Source organism: Centruroides sculpturatus, unplaced genomic scaffold, assembly GCF_000671375.1.
Source record: "Centruroides sculpturatus isolate CEXI.00-Female unplaced genomic scaffold, Cexi_2.0 scaffold648, whole genome shotgun sequence".
In the NCBI taxonomy this organism is placed as follows: Eukaryota; Metazoa; Arthropoda; class Arachnida; order Scorpiones; family Buthidae; genus Centruroides; species Centruroides sculpturatus.
Window position 1 is genome coordinate 136,858 of NW_019392627.1, and position 23,137 is coordinate 159,994.

Sequence of the window (23,137 nt, forward strand, 5' to 3'; positions counted from 1 at the left end):
CAGTGGTGATATTCGAAATATTTAACAAAGGGTTCGCTAACAGAAAATTTTTCCTTAACAATTTTTTTTTTCGCTCAAATGGTGCATTAGCAACATTAGCGCAAAAACTGACCTTAAAGATATCCATATAAATAAAAAAGATGCGTTCGCAAAATTAGTCAGTTAAAATTTAACATTGTTTATGCCAGAACTATATTTTTTTTATAAATAATAAAAAAGAGTGTTCAAAATGGTTTATTTTGTACATATTTTAATATTTTTCATTCAAAATATTTTATAAACATAAAAATTGGCTTTTTTTAATCAGAAAAAGTCATAGGGAAAGCAGTTAAACAAGAAAAACTTTTCTAAATCATTTATTTTATCGTTAGGTATTATTATAATAATAGATGTCATCGTCTCTCGAAATACAATATCTTTCTTATTTCGCTGTTGATAGTCCGACAGGTGCTCCGCAGCCATCTTGTATTTTCTCGCGCGCATGGGATTGTGGGATCTCTCTTATGATTGGATCTAGTTTCGAGAACTCTCGAGTCGATCACGATTGAACCTCGTTTTAGTCGAGATTGAAACGGTCGATGGAGGTTGCACTAGGCGAACAGAGTATAAGGCTCTAGTTTAGTAGTGTTACAGAGTATAATACGTATATTTTAATATATTTTTTAACAGAAACAAAATCACTGAGTTACGTGCGTTTAACAACGGGTTCGGAAAACTTTGAAAATGTTAACAACGGGTTCGGCCGAACCTGTGCGAACCCGCTGAATATCACCACTGCAGCTAGCTAGTATTCACCCTACTATAAACCCTTTACCTCCTGTAAGTTTTATGAGAATGTCCTGGGAAATCCAACACCAGCTGTTCTCAAGGTCATCCAGCTGTAAACACAATGACTCATCAGTGTCAAATTTCGCAGAAAGTCGAGACATTGGAAAATAAAGTTTGAAGCTTTTTCTTCAAAAATAATGCATTTCTTTTGTTTTTTTTTCAGTTTTAAGTATTTTTTATGTTTAATTATAATGTAATTAAAAATTGATTGGAGAGGAAGCGGTTAACAAGAACATTTATTAGCTTGCGCACATTTGACTTGGATCTTACACACATGACATCTGCTATCGTGAACAATTGACAAAATAAAAGTGTATATTTATCAGAGAATAGATAAAGACTCAGTTTGTAAACAATTTACCTTTTGTATATACAATTGACACTCGATCCATAGTGGTCTTTCGATGACTGGACATAAAAAATGAACAGATGATGCTTAACTTAAGCGCAGTTTACAAAATGAATATGATTAATCTTAACACAACCACTCATAATTAAAAAATTAAGCCTCGTTTAAATACTGGCTCCCTTTCATGGTCTATCCAGTGTTGCCAGCTAAAACACGTAAAAATAATATTAAAGTAGCCAAGACATAGCCAAATATTGTAGCGCCACATCACTAGAGGACATTTGAATTTGCCGACTAGAATGCGGTCGGTTAACTGAGGTGACAGTTAATCGGGGGTTGGATAATCGATGCTCTACTGTAATAGAATAATGGATCAAACCTTTTATCGGGACATACTGCAGAATCAAATGCATCCTCATGCATGTCATTCAATGCCAAAGAAATGGATCTTCCAACAGGACAATGACCCAAAACACAAGGCAAATTTGGTAAAGCAATGGTTTTAACAGAAAATGGTGAATCTTAAGACAGGGCCAGCTCCATTGCCAAACCTAAACCCCATAGACAATCTTTGGGATAAAGTTGAATGCAATATACGCCAGCATATATATTCGAATCTGGATGAATTGTGGTCTACCATTCAAAAAGCATGGTATGAGACTCCCAAATTACTGTTTGATGACTTAGTTGAGTCAATGGAATGTAGATGTGATGCAGTAATCAGAAGCTCTGGTTATGCCACAAAATACTAATATTTTGTCCTAAAAATACTGGACAAATGTGTATACTTCTTTTGGTAGCTCTACTTTTGTCACAGTGTGAAATATAAAAATTTCATTTTTTTCTTTTGTGAATCAGATTTAAAATAAAATCTGTTTGATTCAATTGAGTATTTTGACTCTTTTTTTGGTGCTGTTTTCAACTATCACAATATTAATTATGTAGTAGGTGGTGAACAAAATAGAGATTGCATTTTTAAAACATATGTCAATGATAGCTCTACTTTTGGCCACTACTGTAAGTGTCAATATCATCATAATGTCAATAAAGTAGAAACTCAATTATCTGGTATGAGATTATCCAAAACAGTTGTTGAAAAAAAAAACAAGAATGTGTTTTTTTAACAACTATTTAACATACCACAGAGTATAATACACAGAGACCAAAAACTTGGGAAAATTACTAAGCCATGAAACTAGACTATATATATAACATTACATTGCATTTTGAGTAAAATAATTTACTTTCACAGTAATTGCATTACGGTATTTATTGTTCATGAAGCTTGCACAGGGCTTGATGTATCCAAAACACAGAATCAAACATGTTTCTGGATTATCAGAAATTTTATTTATCCAAAAGATTCCTGGTCCCATCAAGTTCAGATAATCAATTTTCCATTGTAATAACATTTTGAACATTATTTTTATTAATATAGGATAAAAATTTGATTAAATGAAACATTATCAAATTATCTTGAAAATAGTGTTATATAGATTTTATTTTTTAATTATTCTTGCCTAAATAAGTATCAAAATATATTTTGTATACAAAATGATTGAGTTGTTTTTTATTTTAATGGTTTTATAGTCAAAAACTCATAATACAAGATTTTTTGTCATTAGGTTGTTGAAAGAAGTCAAAGGTCAAGAGCCGAAGCAAGAGATAATCGTGTTAGAGAATACTTCTATGGATTAAGAACTCCACTATATCCACATTCTTTTGATGTGAGATTTAGTGATATCAAGATATATAAAATTGGAGGTAGCTTTTATTAAACTATTACTTATCTTTTATGTCTTGATGTTATTTTATAATTTATTGTTTTGTTGTAAATAAATTAAATTTCAGATTTAATAAGTACAATCAAACCTTGGTTTATGAACTTAATTTGTTCCTAAAAGTTGTTTGGAAACTGATTTGACCGAAACAAATTTTCTTATAAGAAACAATCTAAAAGGGATTAATCTGTTTCTGACCCCCAAAATAAATTTTTTTTTTTATACCTTTTTAGCTATATTTCATGCATAAAAATGCCTTCAAATGCAATTATTATTTTATGTAATATAATATTATCTATATCCATTATATATATTTATATTAAAAGCAAAATGTTCCATCATCAACTGAAACTAACTCTGACTCCCTACATGAAATATCAAATTAAAATTAAAATCAAATCAATTTCAATTGATTTAATTTTAATTAATTAATTTTGATTTTAGTTTTGATGTAAAAACCAGAGTTTTGATTATTATTTTATTGGTTTTNGCTCAGAGAATAATAAATTCTGTCAAATGATTCTGGTATACCAATGTGAACTTCATTCTTATACTTATGATTCAGTTCCATGGCCATCTGAGTTCTCCACCGTTATTTAATTTGAGATTAAGCACCTTTAAACACGGATTCATGGATGACATTTATATTACATGAATGTCAATTAACATGGTTTTTATTAATTAATTTGATTTAAATTGAATTGTGATGTGTATTGAAAACCAGTAGTAGTATCTTACCTGCATGTGCATTGAAATCTAGTTTGAATAAGAACATTGTTTTTGAGATATAAGGTTGTTTCATGAGCACACATGACAAAGCAATATTGCATGAATCTCACAACAAAGTTGTGCAATGTTTCACAATCACTATCTTGTATGGACTTATAAAGCACATCTTGTATGGACTTATAGGATTGAGTTTGTTCTTAAAATTTAATGGATTGATTTTGATAAAACTTTGTCATTTTTCATTAATTGAGACAAGGAATCCAGAAATGTAATGTGGGTCCATTTAAATGTAAAAAATCCAGCAATGAATTGCTCAACTTTCCTGGCAACATTTAAAATTCTGGTGGCGCTATCTGTTACAATATTAAAAAACTGTTTACATTTTTAATTATTATAAAATGGCAAAAAGCTTAATTTTAAGGGTAGGAATGGGTTTTATAAAAAAAATTGTAAATGCTAATAACAAGTAAAATCGTCATTAAGTTCGATACTACTCAAGATATCCCTTTATCTCTTTACCCCATTTGACCTTAAACTACCAAAATTTAATAGCATGAATCTTTTTAAAACACAAACTTCCCTGCAAAATTTCAAAAATTTTCAAAAATGCAGGAGTTATTAAGCTTCAAAGAGGGCAAACAAAATTGTGCCCCCCCCACACACACACATCATACATACATATAGGAAAAAACTCTGAATGTTTTTACATTTCTTGACATTTCAAGGTCCCTAAGTCTAAAAATGTAAAAATCTTGTGGGGGTCATTTTTTTTTACCAATTTCCATAATTTCCCTCTGTTATATACTGCAGGGGTGGCCAACAAGTCAATCGTGATCGACCTGTCGATCGCAAAGCCAATTTTGGTCGATCGCTTGCTATGTCTTGACTTAATGTGTTACACTTGTAACCAAACGCAACGTGTGAATGTAATGCAAAAACGCAACTGTAATGATATCGAACCTCCGTGTCCTCCCCTCGCCACTTAGACTATGCCTACGACAAGTCGATTGCGACACATTTTTGAGATAAAAAGTAGATCTTATGTACACAAAAGTTGGCCACTCCTGATATACTGTATAACAGCCAGGAAAATAAAAAATAGTAGTCCATGATTTCGTTTTCTATATACAAAGGTATTAGTGACAATGTCCATGCTCTCTAATGCAATGAGCGCACCTAATGGAATTTAGGCCTAGGGGTCAAAAATAAAAAACAGTATTATGTGCGCCTAATGGAAAATAGATGCAAAAAAAGCAATTTCCATCAACTGCTTTGTTCTTGAATTGTCTCTTCATACCTGGCCAGTACAAGAATTGTCTCCCCTGTGGTCTGCAGGTATGGGGATAGCCTCTTTTATGGTGGCAAATGCAAAGTTCCTGTCCATGTTCATCAGGTACTGTACAAGAATTGTTTTTTCTGTGCCTAACACAGGTGCAGGGATCACTTCTTTCCTTCTGGCTTTGCTTCATTTCTATTGTGATACAACAAAGTCAAACGATATCTTAGTAATTTCTATAATACATGTAAATGATTTATCATTATTTATATGCATTACAGGAATAAATAAATATATATGTTTATATATGCATATTTGTAATAGTTGCTCTTATTGATAAAATTATAATGATTTAAGAAATATATTTTATTAATATTCTGTTTATTTTTTCTTTTGTGAATCAGATTTAAAATAAAATCTGTTTGATTCAATTGAGTATTTTGACTCTTTTTTTGGTGCTGTTTTCAACTATCACAATATTAATTATGTAGTAGGTGGTGAACAAAATAGAGATTGCATTTTTAAAACATATGTCAATGATAGCTCTACTTTCGGCCACTACTGTAAGTGTCAATATCATCATAATGTCAATAAAGTAGAAACTCAATTATCTGGTATGAGATTATCCAAAACAGTTGTTGAAAAAAAAAACAAGAATGTGTTTTTTTAACAACTATTTAACATACCACAGAGTATAATACACAGAGACCAAAAACTTGGGAAAATTACTAAGCCATGAAACTAGACTATATATATAACATTACATTGCATTTTGAGTAAAATAATTTACTTTCACAGTAATTGCATTACGGTATTTATTGTTCATGAAGCTTGCACAGGGCTTGATGTATCCAAAACACAGAATCAAACATGTTTCTGGATTATCAGAAATTTTATTTATCCAAAAGATTCCTGGTCCCATCAAGTTCAGATAATCAATTTTCCATTGTAATAACATTTTGAACATTATTTTTATTAATATAGGATAAAAATTTGATTAAATGAAACATTATCAAATTATCTTGAAAATAGTGTTATATAGATTTTATTTTTTAATTATTCTTGCCTAAATAAGTATCAAAATATATTTTGTATACAAAATGATTGAGTTGTTTTTTATTTTAATGGTTTTATAGTCAAAAACTCATAATACAAGATTTTTTGTCATTAGGTTGTTGAAAGAAGTCAAAGGTCAAGAGCCGAAGCAAGAGATAATCGTGTTAGAGAATACTTCTATGGATTAAGAACTCCACTATATCCACATTCTTTTGATGTGAGATTTAGTGATATCAAGATATATAAAATTGGAGGTAGCTTTTATTAAACTATTACTTATCTTTTATGTCTTGATGTTATTTTATAATTTATTGTTTTGTTGTAAATAAATTAAATTTCAGATTTAATAAGTACAATCAAACCTTGGTTTATGAACTTAATTTGTTCCTAAAAGTTGTTTGGAAACTGATTTGACCGAAACAAATTTTCTTATAAGAAACAATCTAAAAGGGATTAATCTGTTTCTGACCCCCAAAATAAATTTTTTTTTTTATACCTTTTTAGCTATATTTCATGCATAAAAATGCCTTCAAATGCAATTATTATTTTATGTAATATAATATTATCNATTCAGAGACTTAACCATGTTTGAGCAAAGTTTTTAAGAATATAATAATTCTGATGTCCTGGTTTGCACATTCAACCGATTCCCAAGATTGACTGTGCCTCAGTTTTCCATAACTATCTTTATACAGCCCATATGTCACATAAAAATTAGATAATTTGATTACAAAACTCTCTACCATTGCCCAAATGAAGGATATTAGGTGCACCAAAAGTTGTGAAAATATTCAAAAGATGACATACAACTTCCTCAGTCCTTTTTGATTTTAATGCTCAGAGAATAATAAATTCTGTCAAATGATTCTGGTATACCAATGTGAACTTCATTCTTATACTTATGATTCAGTTCCATGGCCATCTGAGTTCTCCACCATGACCAATAGTAATATAAGCTTCATGTATTGTGTTAAACAGTTCATCAAAACAAACCAAAAAAAAGAATTTCTTTTCCAGTAGAAACTGGTGCTATTAGTATTGAGAACATCATGCCTCTTCAAACATCTATAGCAAACAGATTTTTTACTGGTTACATTTTTTGCATCTTTCACTTTTTTTTCAAAAGTTTTTACAATATGTAGTGAATGGTTGGTGAGTGATTGGCTTCACAGTAGGGATTGTGAAATTCATACTATTAGTAAAATATGTAATTTTATAAATTACTTTATAATTACTCTATTTGGTTGCTTGTAAGATACACTTATCCTGTCTTAGAAGCTGAATGTGGCAATACAACAAATAATGATTAAGATCTTGATAAGCATATCAGTAATAAATCTGATAAAATAAACTTTTTCTTCTTTTAACTGAAAATTATAAATCAACACGTGATTGGATGCAGTCATATAGCATTCTACAGCTGAGGAGGAATACTTAGATACTTGAAATGTATTTTTTAAAGCACATAAAATATCAATAAAAAAGAATAAAGATGTGTTTTCATTTTATTATTGGTAAACTATTGCCTTGTTTAAAAAACCAAGTATTTGAGGAAATTAGATGCAAAAGGTATGTCCATTTTAAAAAAAATGAAAAACCTATTTATGATCAATAAAGAAGTGGCATTTAGATCATTAAATTAGAATTTACTGAAAAAACAACAAACCTCATATTTGCTTATGAAACGCAATGGCTCAATGCAAATAGTAACACATCCAGAATATGGATGTGAGCAAAACTAAGCAATTATCAATTATTTCTTAATTAATGGCCATAGTATATTTTGCAATTGAGCTACTCATTTGAAAACTATGGGAATAAAAATAACATTAAAAATTAAGAAAGAAGTTGAAATTAAAAACAAAAAAATTAAGAATTGAATGTCAGTGGCACTCTTTAACATTTTAAAGAAAATCTGATTCTGAAATATTGCATTTCTTAAAATTGTCTTACATTTTTCAACTAGGACTAACATAATAATAATGTTTTTGCTTTTTGCCCTTATACTTATTAAACGTATTATATTAACTGTTTTAAGTTAATATAATATGTTTAACTGGGGATAAATTGTCATTTTCATTCTTTGTTGATGGGAGCCCTGTATGTTTTCATTATAAATTTTATTTAACTTTATCTTATTTATGTCACTAAGTTAGTTCTTTATATTTAACATATATCAAAAAATTTTGGTTTTTAGGACAAATTTTCTGGAATTTTAATTTATTTCTACATTGTGTGAATTATTGTTTGTACGTTTTCCTGAATGTAACTTCAGGTAAATCAAACCAACAGATTAAATCAACATTTCAGTAATTTTTGTTTACTGTAAAGCTTAATTGGTTTTAATATTCTTAGCATCAACAGTCAAACAAAGATAAATATAAATATATATATATTTTTAAAGCAATGTCTTTGTTTTAAAAATTTTAATTCAAATGATTATTTAAAAAGTTTTACAAGAAAATAATTGAAGAAAACAGAAATTCTTCATCTTTTGTCCATATCACACCTCAGGAACAAACAGTCTTACAACAGAGTTAATCTTTTAATGTAGGCTCCTTAACCACCACAATATGTAAAACATTTGCGGTTGGATGGCTGAGCGGTCAAGGTGGCAGCCTACTGCTCTGGGGGACCTGGGCTCGAATCCAAACGGATCAAAAAATCCCAGGAATTTTTCGGGGGTGGTCTGTTCGGATATGTCGGGCCCCATCCCTCACCACCCAGCAGCTCCATTGTGGGCCTTGCCGAACCCATAATGGGCTTGTAAAAAAGAGGTCCTCTTAGTGCTCACAGGGCGGAAAGAGTTAAAAAAAAAAAAAATGCAAAACATGTACTAGCCTAAAATAAAAGGTTGACTCCACTATAAGACTGTCTGTTCCTGAGGTGTGATATGGACAAAAGATGAAGAATTTCTGTTTTCTTCAATTATTTTTTTTGTAAAAATTATTAAAAATATAATTATTGTCCTGGCTTTTTTACTAATTTTATTAATGTTAAATGATTTTGTTTTTTAATTTAAACCTTAGTTGTGTTTTTAATAAAGGTAAATATTTTGAGAAGCATTTTTTTTATTTCATGATATACTTATTCTAAAAACTCAAGGAATAAAGTTCTGAGAACCTGAGTCTGCAGATTCCTGGCAGTCCACAAATGTATTGGGGACTGCCAGGAATCTGCAGACTCAGGTTGAGAAAACACTTTATTACCTGAATTTTCTTGGTGACCTAGGTAACAAAAATATGAGTAACCATATTTCTGGATATCTATTGATCTTTGGTGGCAAAAAGAGTACTTTCTACTATCACCAACATTGGGAACAGTCCAGTTTTTTTTTTATTGCACCATATAGGATAAATATATTTGAACATATTTTACTAGAAACAGAGAATAGAAAGAAATTTTTCAAAGATTAATAAGCATTCTATATATATAAAAAGATTAAATATTTGATACAGATGCAAGATTTGTTTTATAATTATCTAATAATATAACATTCTTATACTAAGTATACTTATATAGAAAAAAATGTTTTTTTTTAAATTTGAAATTGAATAATAATTATTTTTGATGATAATAAATATGTTTTGTGAAATTTTAATGCTTTTGTTTTTTATAATTTTGTTTAAAAATTTTTATATTTTATATAGCAGCCAATTTACTTCATTGTGTCTTGAGTGTTAGTTTTGCTGGAAGTATAGAAGAAGATATTATTCAGACAAATGTTGCAGGCTTCATTTGTGTGTAAGAAAATTTTTAATGCTTATTATTTTTCCTGATAACTAGAATTAAATTAAATAATTAGTATTGTAAGTTTATTCTTTGTTGTATTACTAAGAAAATAGAAATCTAAAAAAAAATCATAACTAAACGAAAGCTAACAATTTTATTTTGAAATGATCATTATAGGTTATAATAGCTCATATGCTACACTTTTATCTATATTTCAACTTTTTGAATTTCATATTACTGAGTGTTTTGAATTTCATTTATTTAAATGAACCTGTATAAAATTTCATAAATCCTATAATTGAACTTTAATTTTAAATTGGTATTACCCACTTCTTCTGTTACAATAATTCATCATCAGTATTTTATCTTGTCCTTTTCTTCCTTTGTTCATCCTTCAACAATAGCCAGTATCAGTAACATATTTATACTTTTTAAATTGTTAACTAAAATATGTAGTCTAGAAAAAGGATGAAAGATTTTATTATACAATAAGAGAGTAAGTACCTCAACTCACATTTGGGAATATATTTATAAATACACACTCAAGTGTGAGTTAGTTCATGATTTTTTTTCTTGCAATACTGTAACATACAGTATTAATTTATAGGTGTAATCTGCTTATCAATTCTTATTTTTCAGTTGCCTTTTTATGGAACAAATTTTAATGTTTACTGTTTGCTCCATCATCACAATTTGCATAATAAAAAAATCCCAACTACACATCAAAAACAGATACATAAATGAGTTTGTAGAAGGGAGAAAACAGATTCAGCTGTTATAGCACACATTGAATCAAATTTCTTTATATAAAAGTTGAAATTATTACACAAGCTTTCACAAAGTGATATGTAAGCATTTACATTTTGTATCTATTTTTAATCCATTTGTCATATCAATTGAAAATTCTTGTAAATTGGAGGGAAAAAAATGCATTTTTGCTTCCAGTTAATAATTTTTCAAACAACTATAGATAAATTTGTTTATTTGTTTACACATTTTCAAGCATATTAATATGAATAGTTTTTGTCTGTTTGATGATGATGTAAAATGAAAAAATAATGAAATACTCATATTATGCATATGAACAATATGTCAGCATAAAATATATTCCTGTGAAAATCTTATATATAAATAAAATTTTCTTTAACTTGAGCATTTTATGTATGCAATATATCCAAGTATAAAAACATTCTCATAAAAGTTTTTACAAAAGTATCTGAATAATTTTAGATTATCATTAAATATTTTGAAATTTAATTTATGATTAGACCATGTTTTAAAAAAATTTCAATTTTTTATTCTAAATTTAGGTTAGAGNCCCTGAGTACCTACAAGTCAGGTTTTTTTTATGCGCGCATGACTTGGGGACTTAATACTCTATGCCAAATTGCAACTCCTGACATAGTACTCCTTCATACCTCTAAGCTGGTAACACAGCAGGCAGTACGATTTTATAGACAAGACATAGTCTTGTTGACAATTAATATTTTAAGGTAATATTGTTATTGTACAGCAACTTTTGTGAGACATTTAATTAAAAAAATTTCAATTTTTTAAATTTATAAAACAAACCGTTCAAACTTTTCTAGAAAAACTAAAATTTATTGTTGTGTTCCTTGCACAGAGGGATGCCACCATTTAGTAGTAACTCAAGAAAAATTCTCATAAAAGTTTTTACAAAAGTATCTGAATAATTTTAGATTATCATTAAATATTTTGAAATTTAATTTATGATTAGACCATGTTTTAAAAAAATTTCAATTTTTTATTCTAAATTTAGGTTAGAGGAAATAAAAATACTGTATATTCTTGCTAATTTGGCCGTTCCTTGCACAGAGGGATGCCACATTACAAAGAGACTATAAACTTAATGCATGCACATCATTCGTTGCCTTTAAGGCAGTGAATGATGTGACCTGTCATTGTCATCCTTTGATATTGATTTTTTTTAGTGGGTGGGCAAATAATACAGCAGACTAATGCAGCACAGTACACAAATGAAAGTTGAGTAGAGCAAAATAGGATGTCTGACACAACTAACATTTTCTTGGAATTGAGAACACACAGGTGATCCCACTTGGGGTATACTAGGTTAGTGAGAATCTACTAGTGCTGTGCTGGTAACTGATATATCAAAGGAATCTTGATAGCAAGCCAAATATTGATATCAAAATTTTGGTTTAGTACAGCTCTAGAGTCCACTGTGTTTTAGATTTTTTAAAGTTGTAAATTAAAAACATTTTAACATATTTTAATATTTATGAATAATATATATAATAATTATGGCATGTTTAAGAATATTATTTACTCATACTATGATGAAAACTTACTGTTGATTAATTTACCATGTAGTTTCTGTGTACTTTTTTTTGTTTCATAGAAAGAACTGTAAAGAAGGAAGATTGCTACTTCTAAAAGTAAATGAATAATGGCAATATATACTTCCTATAAAATTTTAAAAAGTTTTAAGAAATATATACTCATGGCCATAAAAATTAGCTCACCAAGTTGTTGTCATCAGAATCAAATGAAATTGTATGTGTGTGAGTGTAACGGAGATATTACAAAATGAAAGCAAAAAAATTATTTATTGCAGGAAAAACTACAAATGAAAGGAGGTTCTAGTACCCTGTTGGGCCACTTCTAGCATGTGATTTAGGTGGGCATGGTGCCATATGGTGTCTTGCGGCATCTCAATCCACAGTTGTTGCAAGCAGTCCTCTAGTTTGGCCAAACTTCTAGGCCATCCAACTTGGCATCCCAGGTGATCGCTGACATGTTTGATTGGTGACACTTTTGAACTGGGCAGTGCACTAGGAAAATGTGGCAGAGGCAGTCCTGTGACACCTTTGATGTGTGTGCTGGAGCATTGTCCTGTTGGAAAATGACTATTGGGAGCCCTGCCATGAGAGGCAATACATATTGCTTCAGGATGTCACTAACATACCACTGGGCTGTCATGATCCTTTGGATCACTACTAGAGGTGATTGCTGTCGTATGTGATGGCAACCCAGACCATCACACCAGCTGTGGGGGTGATGTGCTGCTGCGAAACGCAGGCAGAATTGAGGTTTTTATCAAGGAGCCTCCAGAACAAACACAGCCATCGTTAGTGCCCAAATTAAATCTGAGTTTATTGTTGTAGACAACTCAGTTCCATTCCATTGTGGTCCAATCCTGTTGGGAGCAACACCACTCCAAATGGATCAATGGCAGCATATGTAATGGCCACTATGATATCAAATATTTCTCATCCAGGTGCCTCAAATGGACAGACACAGTGGCATGTAATGATGGCACCATCTGTGTCTAAATGGCAGACAATAATATGTTCAGCTGTGTGTATGCGCTTATCATAGGACCAGGCAATCCTCTGGCTAGTGGTCTGCCAAGGGTGTTCTGAGCCTGTAACACTGTGTACGAGCTCTCTCTTGTCCACTGGTCCCGGTACCTCCTCACAGTGTTATCACAATGGCCTAGGTGGTGGGCTATTTGGCAAGATGATTATCTGGCTTCTCTCAACCTGATGATACTTCCCCTCTCAAACTTAGTTAGTTGTTCATATGATCTTTAATTGTGACTTAAAAGGCATCTCTAGTGATACAGTGTCCCTCTGCAACAAGTAAACTACAGACAGGATGCCTTTGTGTGCCTTTTTTTTTATAGGCCTCTGCTGGCATTACACAATGAGCCATCTAGCTATAACTCTAATCATTTCCATATCTGCTTGAGATTTACCTGCATGCCAAGTTTCACAGCAATACAACTCCTTGGTACACATTTTTATGGCAATGAGTGTATTTGTATTGGAGAAACTGCTTTATGGATAGTTTTGGTTTAGTTCGATGGGATAAGGCAACAGAACATGTGGGCAATTTTCCAGGGGGAGGGAGTGCTTCCTGGGAGGACTTTCTATGGGAAAATGGCCTGTATTTAGATGTTATACATACAACAAAAACCCAACAGACTCCATGTAAGACATGAACCCACAACTACTAGTGTTCAATGGTTTTATGCAATTGGCCATTGGTGTGCTTTGGATAGTTTTGTATCTTGCATTTTAGTCACTGTTTTGCTCACTTGTATTGGTTTGTATTTTGTTTGTTTTTGATATCTGAAAAATCCCAGTTTGGTGATGATAAATTTTTATATTATATTTAATTTAATAAATGATAAAAAGAATAAAAACAAATTAAAAGTTAGCTGAATTATGTGAAATTACTAAAATGAAATCATCTTCATTTTCACCATGTTCTTATTCTTTTATACAAAGTTTTTAAAATATGAGTGTTTATCTTAAAGTGTTATCCAAACATACATAGTTATATTAGTTTGTATATTAATCAAAATTACTTATTGAAATTTTAAATTTTACTTTTTCAGAACTGCTGTTGACATGGAAAGACAATTGCTTACTGTTCTGTCTCCTCGTCCTCGACCATTGCCAAAAACTGTTTTACTTTTAAGTGATATACAATTTATGGATTCTCACTGATTTGTATTTATAATGTATTTTAATTGTACTGATAAATCTCATATGTACATAACTCATATAACAAATAAAACATTTGTTGACAAAAGAATTTTTGAAGAAAAAGCTGTAATTATATTTTTTATTATATAAGAATTATTATACATTTAAAAAACTTTTTATAATAAACATATTTTTCACATATGAGTCACAACTTTATTTAGTTGAATAGATATTAACAAAGCAAATATAAATAAAGTATGTTGAAATAAAATTTTTTTGAATGATAAAATTATATTGAGTTTAGAGAAGAATTTACAATTTTGTAGGAAATTCCTCTGCTAACAATCTAGATACTTTGCAGAAATCTGAAGAAATGTTTGTTTTATGATTATGAGAACGTTTAATGGATTTAGATTTGTTAGATTGACTTAAAAGATTATATAATCCAGAATGGTAATAAATAGGATTATATTCTTCCAACTTCTGCAAAACATCTAAATATCCCTGTACTAAAGCAGTTGTATCATCTGATGTAATTGAATGTTCTAAACTTGTATTAGGAAGCAACATTTCTCTACTGCATGCAGATCTTATTAATAAAGAATTATTTTCTGAAGGAAATAACAAAAAGTAATCTGCAGTTTTAAATTCTGACATTCCTTGACAAAAGTGATTGTCCTTCTTGGCAACTAAAACACTATTTATTTGTTTTAACAATTGACATATTGTTATAAATATTTGTTGATTGTTTTCTAATTCTTCCCAATCAAGTTTCCAACATTGAGTTGGAATTAAAATCAATGGTTGACCATATAGAAGGGATTCACATATACCTGAACTATTAACTATTGCTATTACTTGTAATTGATATATTGGTATTTTTCCATCTGAATTTTTGTTCTGATTGGAAACAAACTGATTGATACCAATATCAGTAGCTAATCTACATGAATTGTTTCCAAGTACATCAGGATTAATAAGACATTCTTGAGAATCGCATTTTATCTTTAAAATATCAGAATCGGATCGATAAATATTGAGATGTAGATGTTCTACATCTGTGTTGTAATCTTTAAACCATTGTTTAAAATGCTTCTCTAATTGATAAGGATCACAATCAAAATTCAATATTTCAATAAAGTTAAATTCTTCATCTGGCCATAAAGATGGTGAAGAAATTAGTTCTTGGTGTTGAAGGTGATTCAAAACAATTACCTGTTTAAATCAAAGAGATATTTGAATTTTAAAATAATGAATACTTTAATGCAGTGTTTTTCAACCTTCTTGAATACGCGACCCCTTTACAAGTTAAAAAATTCTGGCGACCCCAGGGCCATATTAAAACTATATCAGTGATTTTAAAAACTAAGTATTTAATTTTCTTTCTGTTGAGACCTAAATATCGATCGAAAAACCAATTNAAAGTAATTATATAAATGATTTATTTTGTTAACTGAATGGATTTATTTTCTAGCACCTTCTCTCCCTGATTCATGTATGCCATTAGGAATGAAAGCAGAAGACAATCATACTAAAGTTGTTCCTGTCGCTTGTTGTAAGTAATTAAATATTACTATTACAGTAACATGTACAGTACCTGAATTTATTTTAATAAAGTCTGAAGACCGATAACTCTTAGAAATTACTGGTAAATCTGGATAGTTACTGATATTGAGTGTTTAAAGTTCAAAATTCCTGATAAAATGATGTTCAATATTTATAACCAAAATTGTTATTGGTTTTGCATTGATCTTTGCTTAGTATACATCCAGTACTTTGATTCTTACATTCTGTCCAACTGACGGTTTTGGAATTTTGTTACAAGAAGCTGTTTTCATTTTCTTTGCTTGCATTTCAAGGCCGCCTTTGGCAGTCTTTCAAAACAGTATCACTTCTTTTGGCCCTGTTAGAATTTGTCAGTCATGTTACAACTCTCAGGAGATAATGGGTCTTTGGTTCCAATTTCAACTAATGTCAAAGGCTGTGTTCCTGCTGCCTCATTGTCTGCTTCAACTGTATTTTCTTTCTGCCTCCTGCAGCTTTATTCTCTGCTCAAATTGTATTTCCTAACTATGTTCATCCATTTCCAATGTTTAACATTTTTTTCCAAATCTTTAGTGTATGTTGTTTACTAAATCACACGGAACAATTGAAAATATGAAGTTATGTCTGATGTTCCATTTTCATTGGAATATCAAACATAACTTCATATGTTGGACGTTTGATCTGTTCTTCATTGATTGCACAGACAAAATAAAACTTCAAAAAGCTTTCAGGCCATTTTGAAGTTTTATTTGTTTTTGTCCAACTTGATAACACATTTCCAATGTCTTTCTTTTTAAAAAAAAAAACTTTAAAAATTTTTTAAGATTTATAATTTAATCTGAACCTTATCTATACTGAATTTAATAGGACATATTTTATGCAGAAGACAACTTTATTCTTATTTATTTCTATTAATAATAAATAAAGTTTTCAAGTAAAATCTGTCTTGTTAAAATGGTATAAAGGTTCCAATTAAATGAGTATACCTTAAAAGAATTTTTAGTTTTTTAAAAAATTTTAATTGATTCAGAGACTTAACCATGTTTGAGCAAAGTTTTTAAGAATATAATAATTCTGATGTCCTGGTTTGCACATTCAACCGATTCCCAAGATTGACTGTGCCTCAGTTTTCCATAACTATCTTTATACAGCCCATATGTCACATAAAAATTAGATAATTTGATTACAAAACTCTCTACCATTGCCCAAATGAAGGATATTAGGTGCACCAAAAGTTGTGAAAAGATTCAAAAGATGACATACAACTTCCTCAGTCCTTTTTGATTTTAATGCTCAGAGAATAATAAATTCTGTCAAATGATTCTGGTATACCAATGTGAACTTCATTCTTATACTTATGATTCAGTTCCATGGCCATCTGAGTTCTCCACCATGACCAATAGTAATATAAGCTTCATGTATTGTGTTAAACAGTTCATCAAAACAAACCAAAAAAAAGAATTTCTTTTACAGTAGAAANTTATTAATAAAGAATTATTTTCTGAAGGAAATAACAAAAAGTAATCTGCAGTTTTAAATTCTGACATTCCTTGACAAAAGTGATTGTCCTTCTTGGCAACTAAAACACTATTTATTTGTTTTAACAATTGACATATTGTTATAAATATTTGTTGATTGTTTTCTAATTCTTCCCAATCAAGTTTCCAACATTGAGTTGGAATTAAAATCAATGGTTGACCATATAGAAGGGATTCACATATACCTGAACTATTAACTATTGCTATTACTTGTAATTGATATATTGGTATTTTTCCATCTGAATTTTTGTTCTGATTGGAAACAAACTGAGTGATACCAATATCAGTAGCTAATCTACATGAATTGTTTCCAAGTACATCAGGATTAATAAGACATTCTTGAGAATCGCATTTTATCTTTAAAATATCAGAATCGGATCGATAAATATTGAGATGTAGATGTTCTACATCTGTGTTGTAATCTTTAAACCATTGTTTAAAATGCTTCTCTAATTGATAAGGATCACAATCAAAATTCAATATTTCAATAAAGTTAAATTCTTCATCTGGCCATAAAGATGGTGAAGAAATTAGTTCTTGGTGTTGAAGGTGATTCAAAACAATTACCTGTTTAAATCAAAGAGATATTTGAATTTTAAAATAATGAATACTTTAATGCAGTGTTTTTCAACCTTCTTGAATACGCGACCCCTTTACAAGTTAAAAAATTCTGGCGACCCCAGGGCCATATTAAAACTATATCAGTGATTTTAAAAACTAAGTATTTAATTTTCTTTCTGTTGAGACCTAAATATCGATCGAAAAACCAATTGTGCTGTAAATTTTACAGTACAACTGGTTTTTCAGGTTTATTTTAGAGTGTAAAATAAACAGGCAAAGCCTTATCACTGAAATTGTAGTGTTTTTTTTATTGTAGTGTAGGACATACAAACACTTGTCTTTTTCTTTTACCCGCGACCCCCGTGTCAGGCTTTGCGACCCCCCTGGGGGTCGCAACCCACAGATTGAAAAACACTGCTTTAATGAAATATTGAATTATTCACTGTATCAAAGATCGATACAGTGCATAATTCAATATGTATTAGTCATAGTTTGAGCCAACAAGTTATAGTTGGCCTAATAAAATTGTTCTAAAATTTATCTTTCTGGTTCTACCACTTACAATAAATCATATAAAACTTTCCATCATAAACAGATAGTTATTATGTGCAAATGTTTGCATAACATTTTAACTTTTCTTATGTAAACCGTTTTATTTTAATAAGGGTATCCAACTACTAGTTATAATATCTGATTAAAAATCAGATATAAAATTGGGTGTTGTAATAAAACAGTCGGTTATACCTCGTATTATGATTTAAGCTGGGCCATGTTCAGTAACGTAGAATGCTAAGTAAGAAGTCTACTTGGTTAGGAGACAGTACTCAAAAATTGTTACGAGTTTCTGATTGGTGGCTCCAGTCAGACCAGGCGTGTTAAAATGGTGGAACAGAAAAGTCGAAGTCACCTTACAAAAGAAAATGCTGACCGAACTACTAAGAATGCTAGAAGGCGGAATCCGGGATTGTGGCATAACTAGGTTTAACAAAACTGATTTACGAAACACCACTCTGGCTCAGGACTAACGTTGTTTTAGTCCCATGGTCCATGCAGTGGCGGATCCAGAAGAATCCAAAGAAGTACTACGTCAAAAACTAAAAATATTTGAATAATTATAAGTAAGTAGAGCGTCGATTATCCGAAAGTCAATCATCCGAAAGAATTCCAGTCGGCAAATTTAAATTTTCGCCAGTGCTGTGGCGCTGCAATCTTTGGCTATGTCTTGGGCTACTCAAATATTTTACGTTTTTGATACTAAATTAACTTCTGAAGTATAATTTTTTATTGTTTTTATATTTTTCAATNAAAAATTATGAAATCGAACTCGAAGGTTATATATCTTTCAATAAAAAGAAAACATTCGACCTCACAGGGATTCGATCTAGCGGTCTTGTAGTGATTGCAGTGCCCCTGGTGGTAACATTTGTCTCTAGTTGATTCTAGCAACGAGCGAAGATAGGAAGTCGAAAGACCAGTTAATCTACCGACTCTGCCAATACCAAGTATGAGAGACCTGCCAGTATGGAATATGTTCATCTCGAACTGAGATGCAAGACTTATAACATCATGGAAGGGTTGTTACCAAGACTTTTTCTAGCTATTATCATCAGCAATAGTTCGTCCTCAAGTTTTGAACGCGTGTGTATTTTGAGATGATGATCCTCATTCTACAAAAATAAAAGCAACTACATAATTCCAGTACAGATATTCATTACGAATGCTTTCAATCATATTTAATGCTAATCCGCAGAGAAAGAAGAGAGAATGTACTTAGTTACTTCAATGCGATTCTTATCATTCTGACAGATAATAAGTTATTAAATGTTCTCATTTTTTCACATTTGCTACCAAAATAAACTTAATCTGATTCTATTTAGCATGTCTGTTTTCATTGGTATTATACTCTTTAAAGACATGTTTCACTTTTATGATTATACAAATTCTGGAACCAAAATATTATTAAGTTTCTAAAAATAATTCTATAAACTATAAAGTAATGTTTACTGTTTACAGTTTTTAATAAACTTACCTGAATTTTTTTTATTTTGTTTATCTGCAAAGTTTTATAAGTATTTTCTATTTGTTTCACAAATGTTTGTTCCTTCTGTGTAGTAATAAAGGTTAGTTGCAAACTCTGCCAACATTCTTTATTGGTATCCTGAAAATTTTCAAGATTTATAATATTGTTTAAAATTATAATAGCCCCTGTTAATCGCGCATATTGGGAAACAAAACAAATAAGCGATATATAACTTATGTATTTATCCATCTGTTTAGTATTTTTTACCTCTATGCAAACTTGCTTGTATCATGTCATGAAATCTTGCAAATCAAAATTTCATTCATTTCTAATTAAGATAGAAGACTGAAACTTTGAGATATGCCTAAATCTAATGACAATGCAGTTTAGTGATGTTTTAGGAAGATTGCTCTATCCCGAAATCCGATAAGCATAACCAAATGTGTAATGATGTATGTCTTTAAATGTATAGGCCCACCATTGACCAAGCGGTCTTCGACCCCGAACACTGGGAGATTGGTCGTGGTTTCGCGCCTCGCTCGGACGGGCTGAGCACGTGAAGTTTTCGGGGTTTTCTCCACGTCTGAAATGCTTAAATAGGAACTAGTTTCCCTTAAAAGACCTTCCGGAAGGCATCCCCTAGACAGATCGCATAAGTGTTGCGTTGCCATAACTAAACAAGCAAACCTTAAATGTATTGCAGTAATAGAGGAAAAGCACCAAAGTGGATCCCCGGCTTATTTCGAGAATGTGCTGTTGCAGACTAGCAATAAAGGTAGAAAAGATTGTGAAGTACAGTATTTACATCAACCTTTGGAATTGTTATTATTCAGTTTAGTTTTCTTGTCTGTGAAGTGTGAGTTTTTATTCTGTGCTATCTGCACAATTGCTCATCACTTCACTTCTAAACAGGTAAAAGTTCGTTTCTCATTACTATCATATAGTAGTAGAAACAAAGTAACGGATTATACGCTTTAACCGTTTCTGATACACAATGATTAACGATGCCAACGCTGTAATTCCTAAGCGGAACTTCCATGAGTTCCATCGATAGTAGGATCTCGCACTTTTTTAAACATTATTTTCAGTTCGATTAATTAAGCCATTTTATTGCAAATTAAAATGGCAGACGGCATATTCACAAATTTAAATATGTGAAATATACCGTCATTAAATCATTTTGTTTACATTGAAAACAATGACAGATGACGAGAGAAGAAAAAGAATCCACGGTTAATGTCATCTATGAGAGGGAAGATGGAATGGAAATAGCACTAATATTTTGAGTCCCAAAAACTATTTTAATGAGGTTATCACATCGAAAATGTAACAATCTCACGTCTGCATGTTTTGTGATAGAAAGTGATCATCAGATTGTCGCGATGAACTATGTACAATGAACTGATTGAGTCTAAGTAGAATGTTCAGAAGCAGAGGAAAACGCCACGTAGCCAGGCGAAGCGTGAACCCACAACCGAACTCCCAGTGTTCAGGGAACGGAAGCGCTTGTTGGGCCGTTTGTGAATTAGGCCTATATTTCACACAATAGTAGTTTCAAGGTCAAAAATTGGAATAATGTAACATTTTTTTTTGTCAATAGAAATGAAATGACAACCGATATTTTAACAATTATCAGCTGAAATGCTTTTATATTTGGAAAACAAAATAAAATCGCAATACTACTATGATCAAAATGTATCGGGATGTTTTTTCATCGTTTGGTACGACTTTCATCGACATCTAGCAGCAATCCGTGTTATCGTCTACTTTCGTTTATTTGCAATTAAATAAACGAAGGCAGACTATAGAGAATTCAATATCACTACAGGTCTCATTTTAAAATCATCTTCAAGCGAGAAGAATTCGAAACACTTTTTTAATCTTATCAAATACGAATTTCGTTATCCGTTACGGCATTGGAAATTTAGAACACACATTTGAGAGTGAAAATCAAATTCAAATAATTCGAAATAATTCGATAATTCAAATTCAAATACAGAGATTGGATGTAGGCCGACAAGACCTCACTCGGGGGGGGGAGTAGGTCCAATATCACTACACAGACGATTCGCAAAAACGATTTTAAAGCATGTTTCGAGGATTGGAAAAAATTTGACATTGCAGTGGGAGGGGATTACTTTGAAGGAGACGAAATAAATTTTGATGAATAAATTCAAATCTTGAATTTCATTGAACCATTTCCGATACGTTTTGATCGCATTGGTTATATCCGAACGAGCGATATAACGAGGAGCTGCTATAATTTACAAAATTCACATACCTCTAAGTATTGTTCATACTGGTTACTAATTTGACGAAAAAGATTAGTAAAAGTATGGCTGCTGCATTTACCAGTTGATATATCTTGACAGGCAGTTACAACATTGTCGATCAAATTAACAAGCTTTTTATTACTTTGAACTGGCTGCATTGGGATTACTGATTTAACTACATCAGCGCCGAATAAAAAGAAAGCGAAACAAGGAATTCTCGGTGAACCTTTCAAGCGTGAACACAAACCCAAGACGTTCTTCAGACATTCACATAAATGACTAATAATATTTAAAGTTACGGAACCGGCATCTAAAACTATACATTGAGCACGCTGGCGATTAAAAACGTTTCTCCATTCTAATTGTTTGTCCATGTTTTATACCGTTTTTAGTAATCAATATTATACTAATTACAGTATTCGAAATTTTCATATAAAGCAGACGATAATAAACTTTGCATAACGCCATCTGACGGAAGATTATCTATTCGAATTATTTATTATTTGAAATTATTATAAAATACTAATGCCTTAAATTTTAATACATTTTATTTTAATATTATTATTTTCATTTGTCATTATTTCATTTAAATAGTAGGTTATAATGACCTTTTTTAAAATTTTTTTCCGCTTTAGGCACCGAGAAGGCCCTTTCTTCCCCAAACCTTCTATGGGTTCAGCCAGCTAACAATGGGACGGCGCCCAACATATCTCAGACAAACTACTCTTCAAAAATTTCCTGAGGCTTTTTCACCATCCTGGATTTGATCCCAGACCCCTAGACAGGTAGACTGACACATTACGCCTCGGCCATTCCATATAATTACCTATTAAACACAATGAAATTTTTTATTGAACGTATGAAAATTCTTTAATATTTACAAATTATTTGCTTGATGCAATTAAATAAAACTGAGAAAGACTAATATAGACAAAGAAATGGGGTTTGCTATATTACGTATTAAACCTGATATT

General features: G+C 30.9%; 3 protein-coding genes across 3 annotated transcripts in view; 1 reads left to right on the forward strand and 2 right to left on the reverse strand.

The window, feature by feature from the left end:
• The window catches only part of LOC111617773 (polyribonucleotide 5'-hydroxyl-kinase Clp1-like), a 49,279-nt gene extending 34,930 nt beyond the window's left edge, over positions 1 to 14,349 (forward strand). Inside the window, exons 10-13 of the mRNA XM_023359061.1 lie at positions 2,803 to 2,941; positions 6,998 to 7,045; positions 9,670 to 9,763; positions 14,136 to 14,349. Of these exons, the coding sequence (XP_023214829.1) occupies positions 2,803 to 2,941; positions 6,998 to 7,045; positions 9,670 to 9,763; positions 14,136 to 14,247 (393 nt within the window). The 3' untranslated portion in view covers positions 14,248 to 14,349. The remainder of the gene's footprint in view (positions 1 to 2,802; positions 2,942 to 6,997; positions 7,046 to 9,669; positions 9,764 to 14,135) is intronic.
• Positions 14,350 to 14,354: 5 nt separating this feature from the next.
• Positions 14,355 to 16,079, reverse strand: LOC111617771 (meiosis 1 arrest protein-like). The gene is made up of 2 exons (XM_023359059.1): positions 16,014 to 16,079; positions 14,355 to 15,441 (listed from the first exon to the last, which is right to left on the reverse strand). The coding sequence occupies exons 1-2, from the start codon at positions 16,077 to 16,079 to the stop codon at positions 14,539 to 14,541; spliced, it is 969 nt and encodes a 322-aa protein (XP_023214827.1). The 3' UTR covers positions 14,355 to 14,538.
• A 1,047-nt stretch (positions 16,080 to 17,126) lies between these two features.
• On the reverse strand, positions 17,127 to 22,635 carry LOC111617775 (meiosis 1 arrest protein-like). Its single transcript, XM_023359062.1, has 3 exons — positions 22,172 to 22,635; positions 19,900 to 20,028; positions 17,127 to 17,876 (listed from the first exon to the last, which is right to left on the reverse strand). Exons 1-3 carry the CDS (start codon positions 22,535 to 22,537, stop codon positions 17,127 to 17,129), a joined length of 1,245 nt encoding a protein of 414 aa, XP_023214830.1. The 5' UTR covers positions 22,538 to 22,635.
• Positions 22,636 to 23,137: the final 502 nt, after the last annotated feature.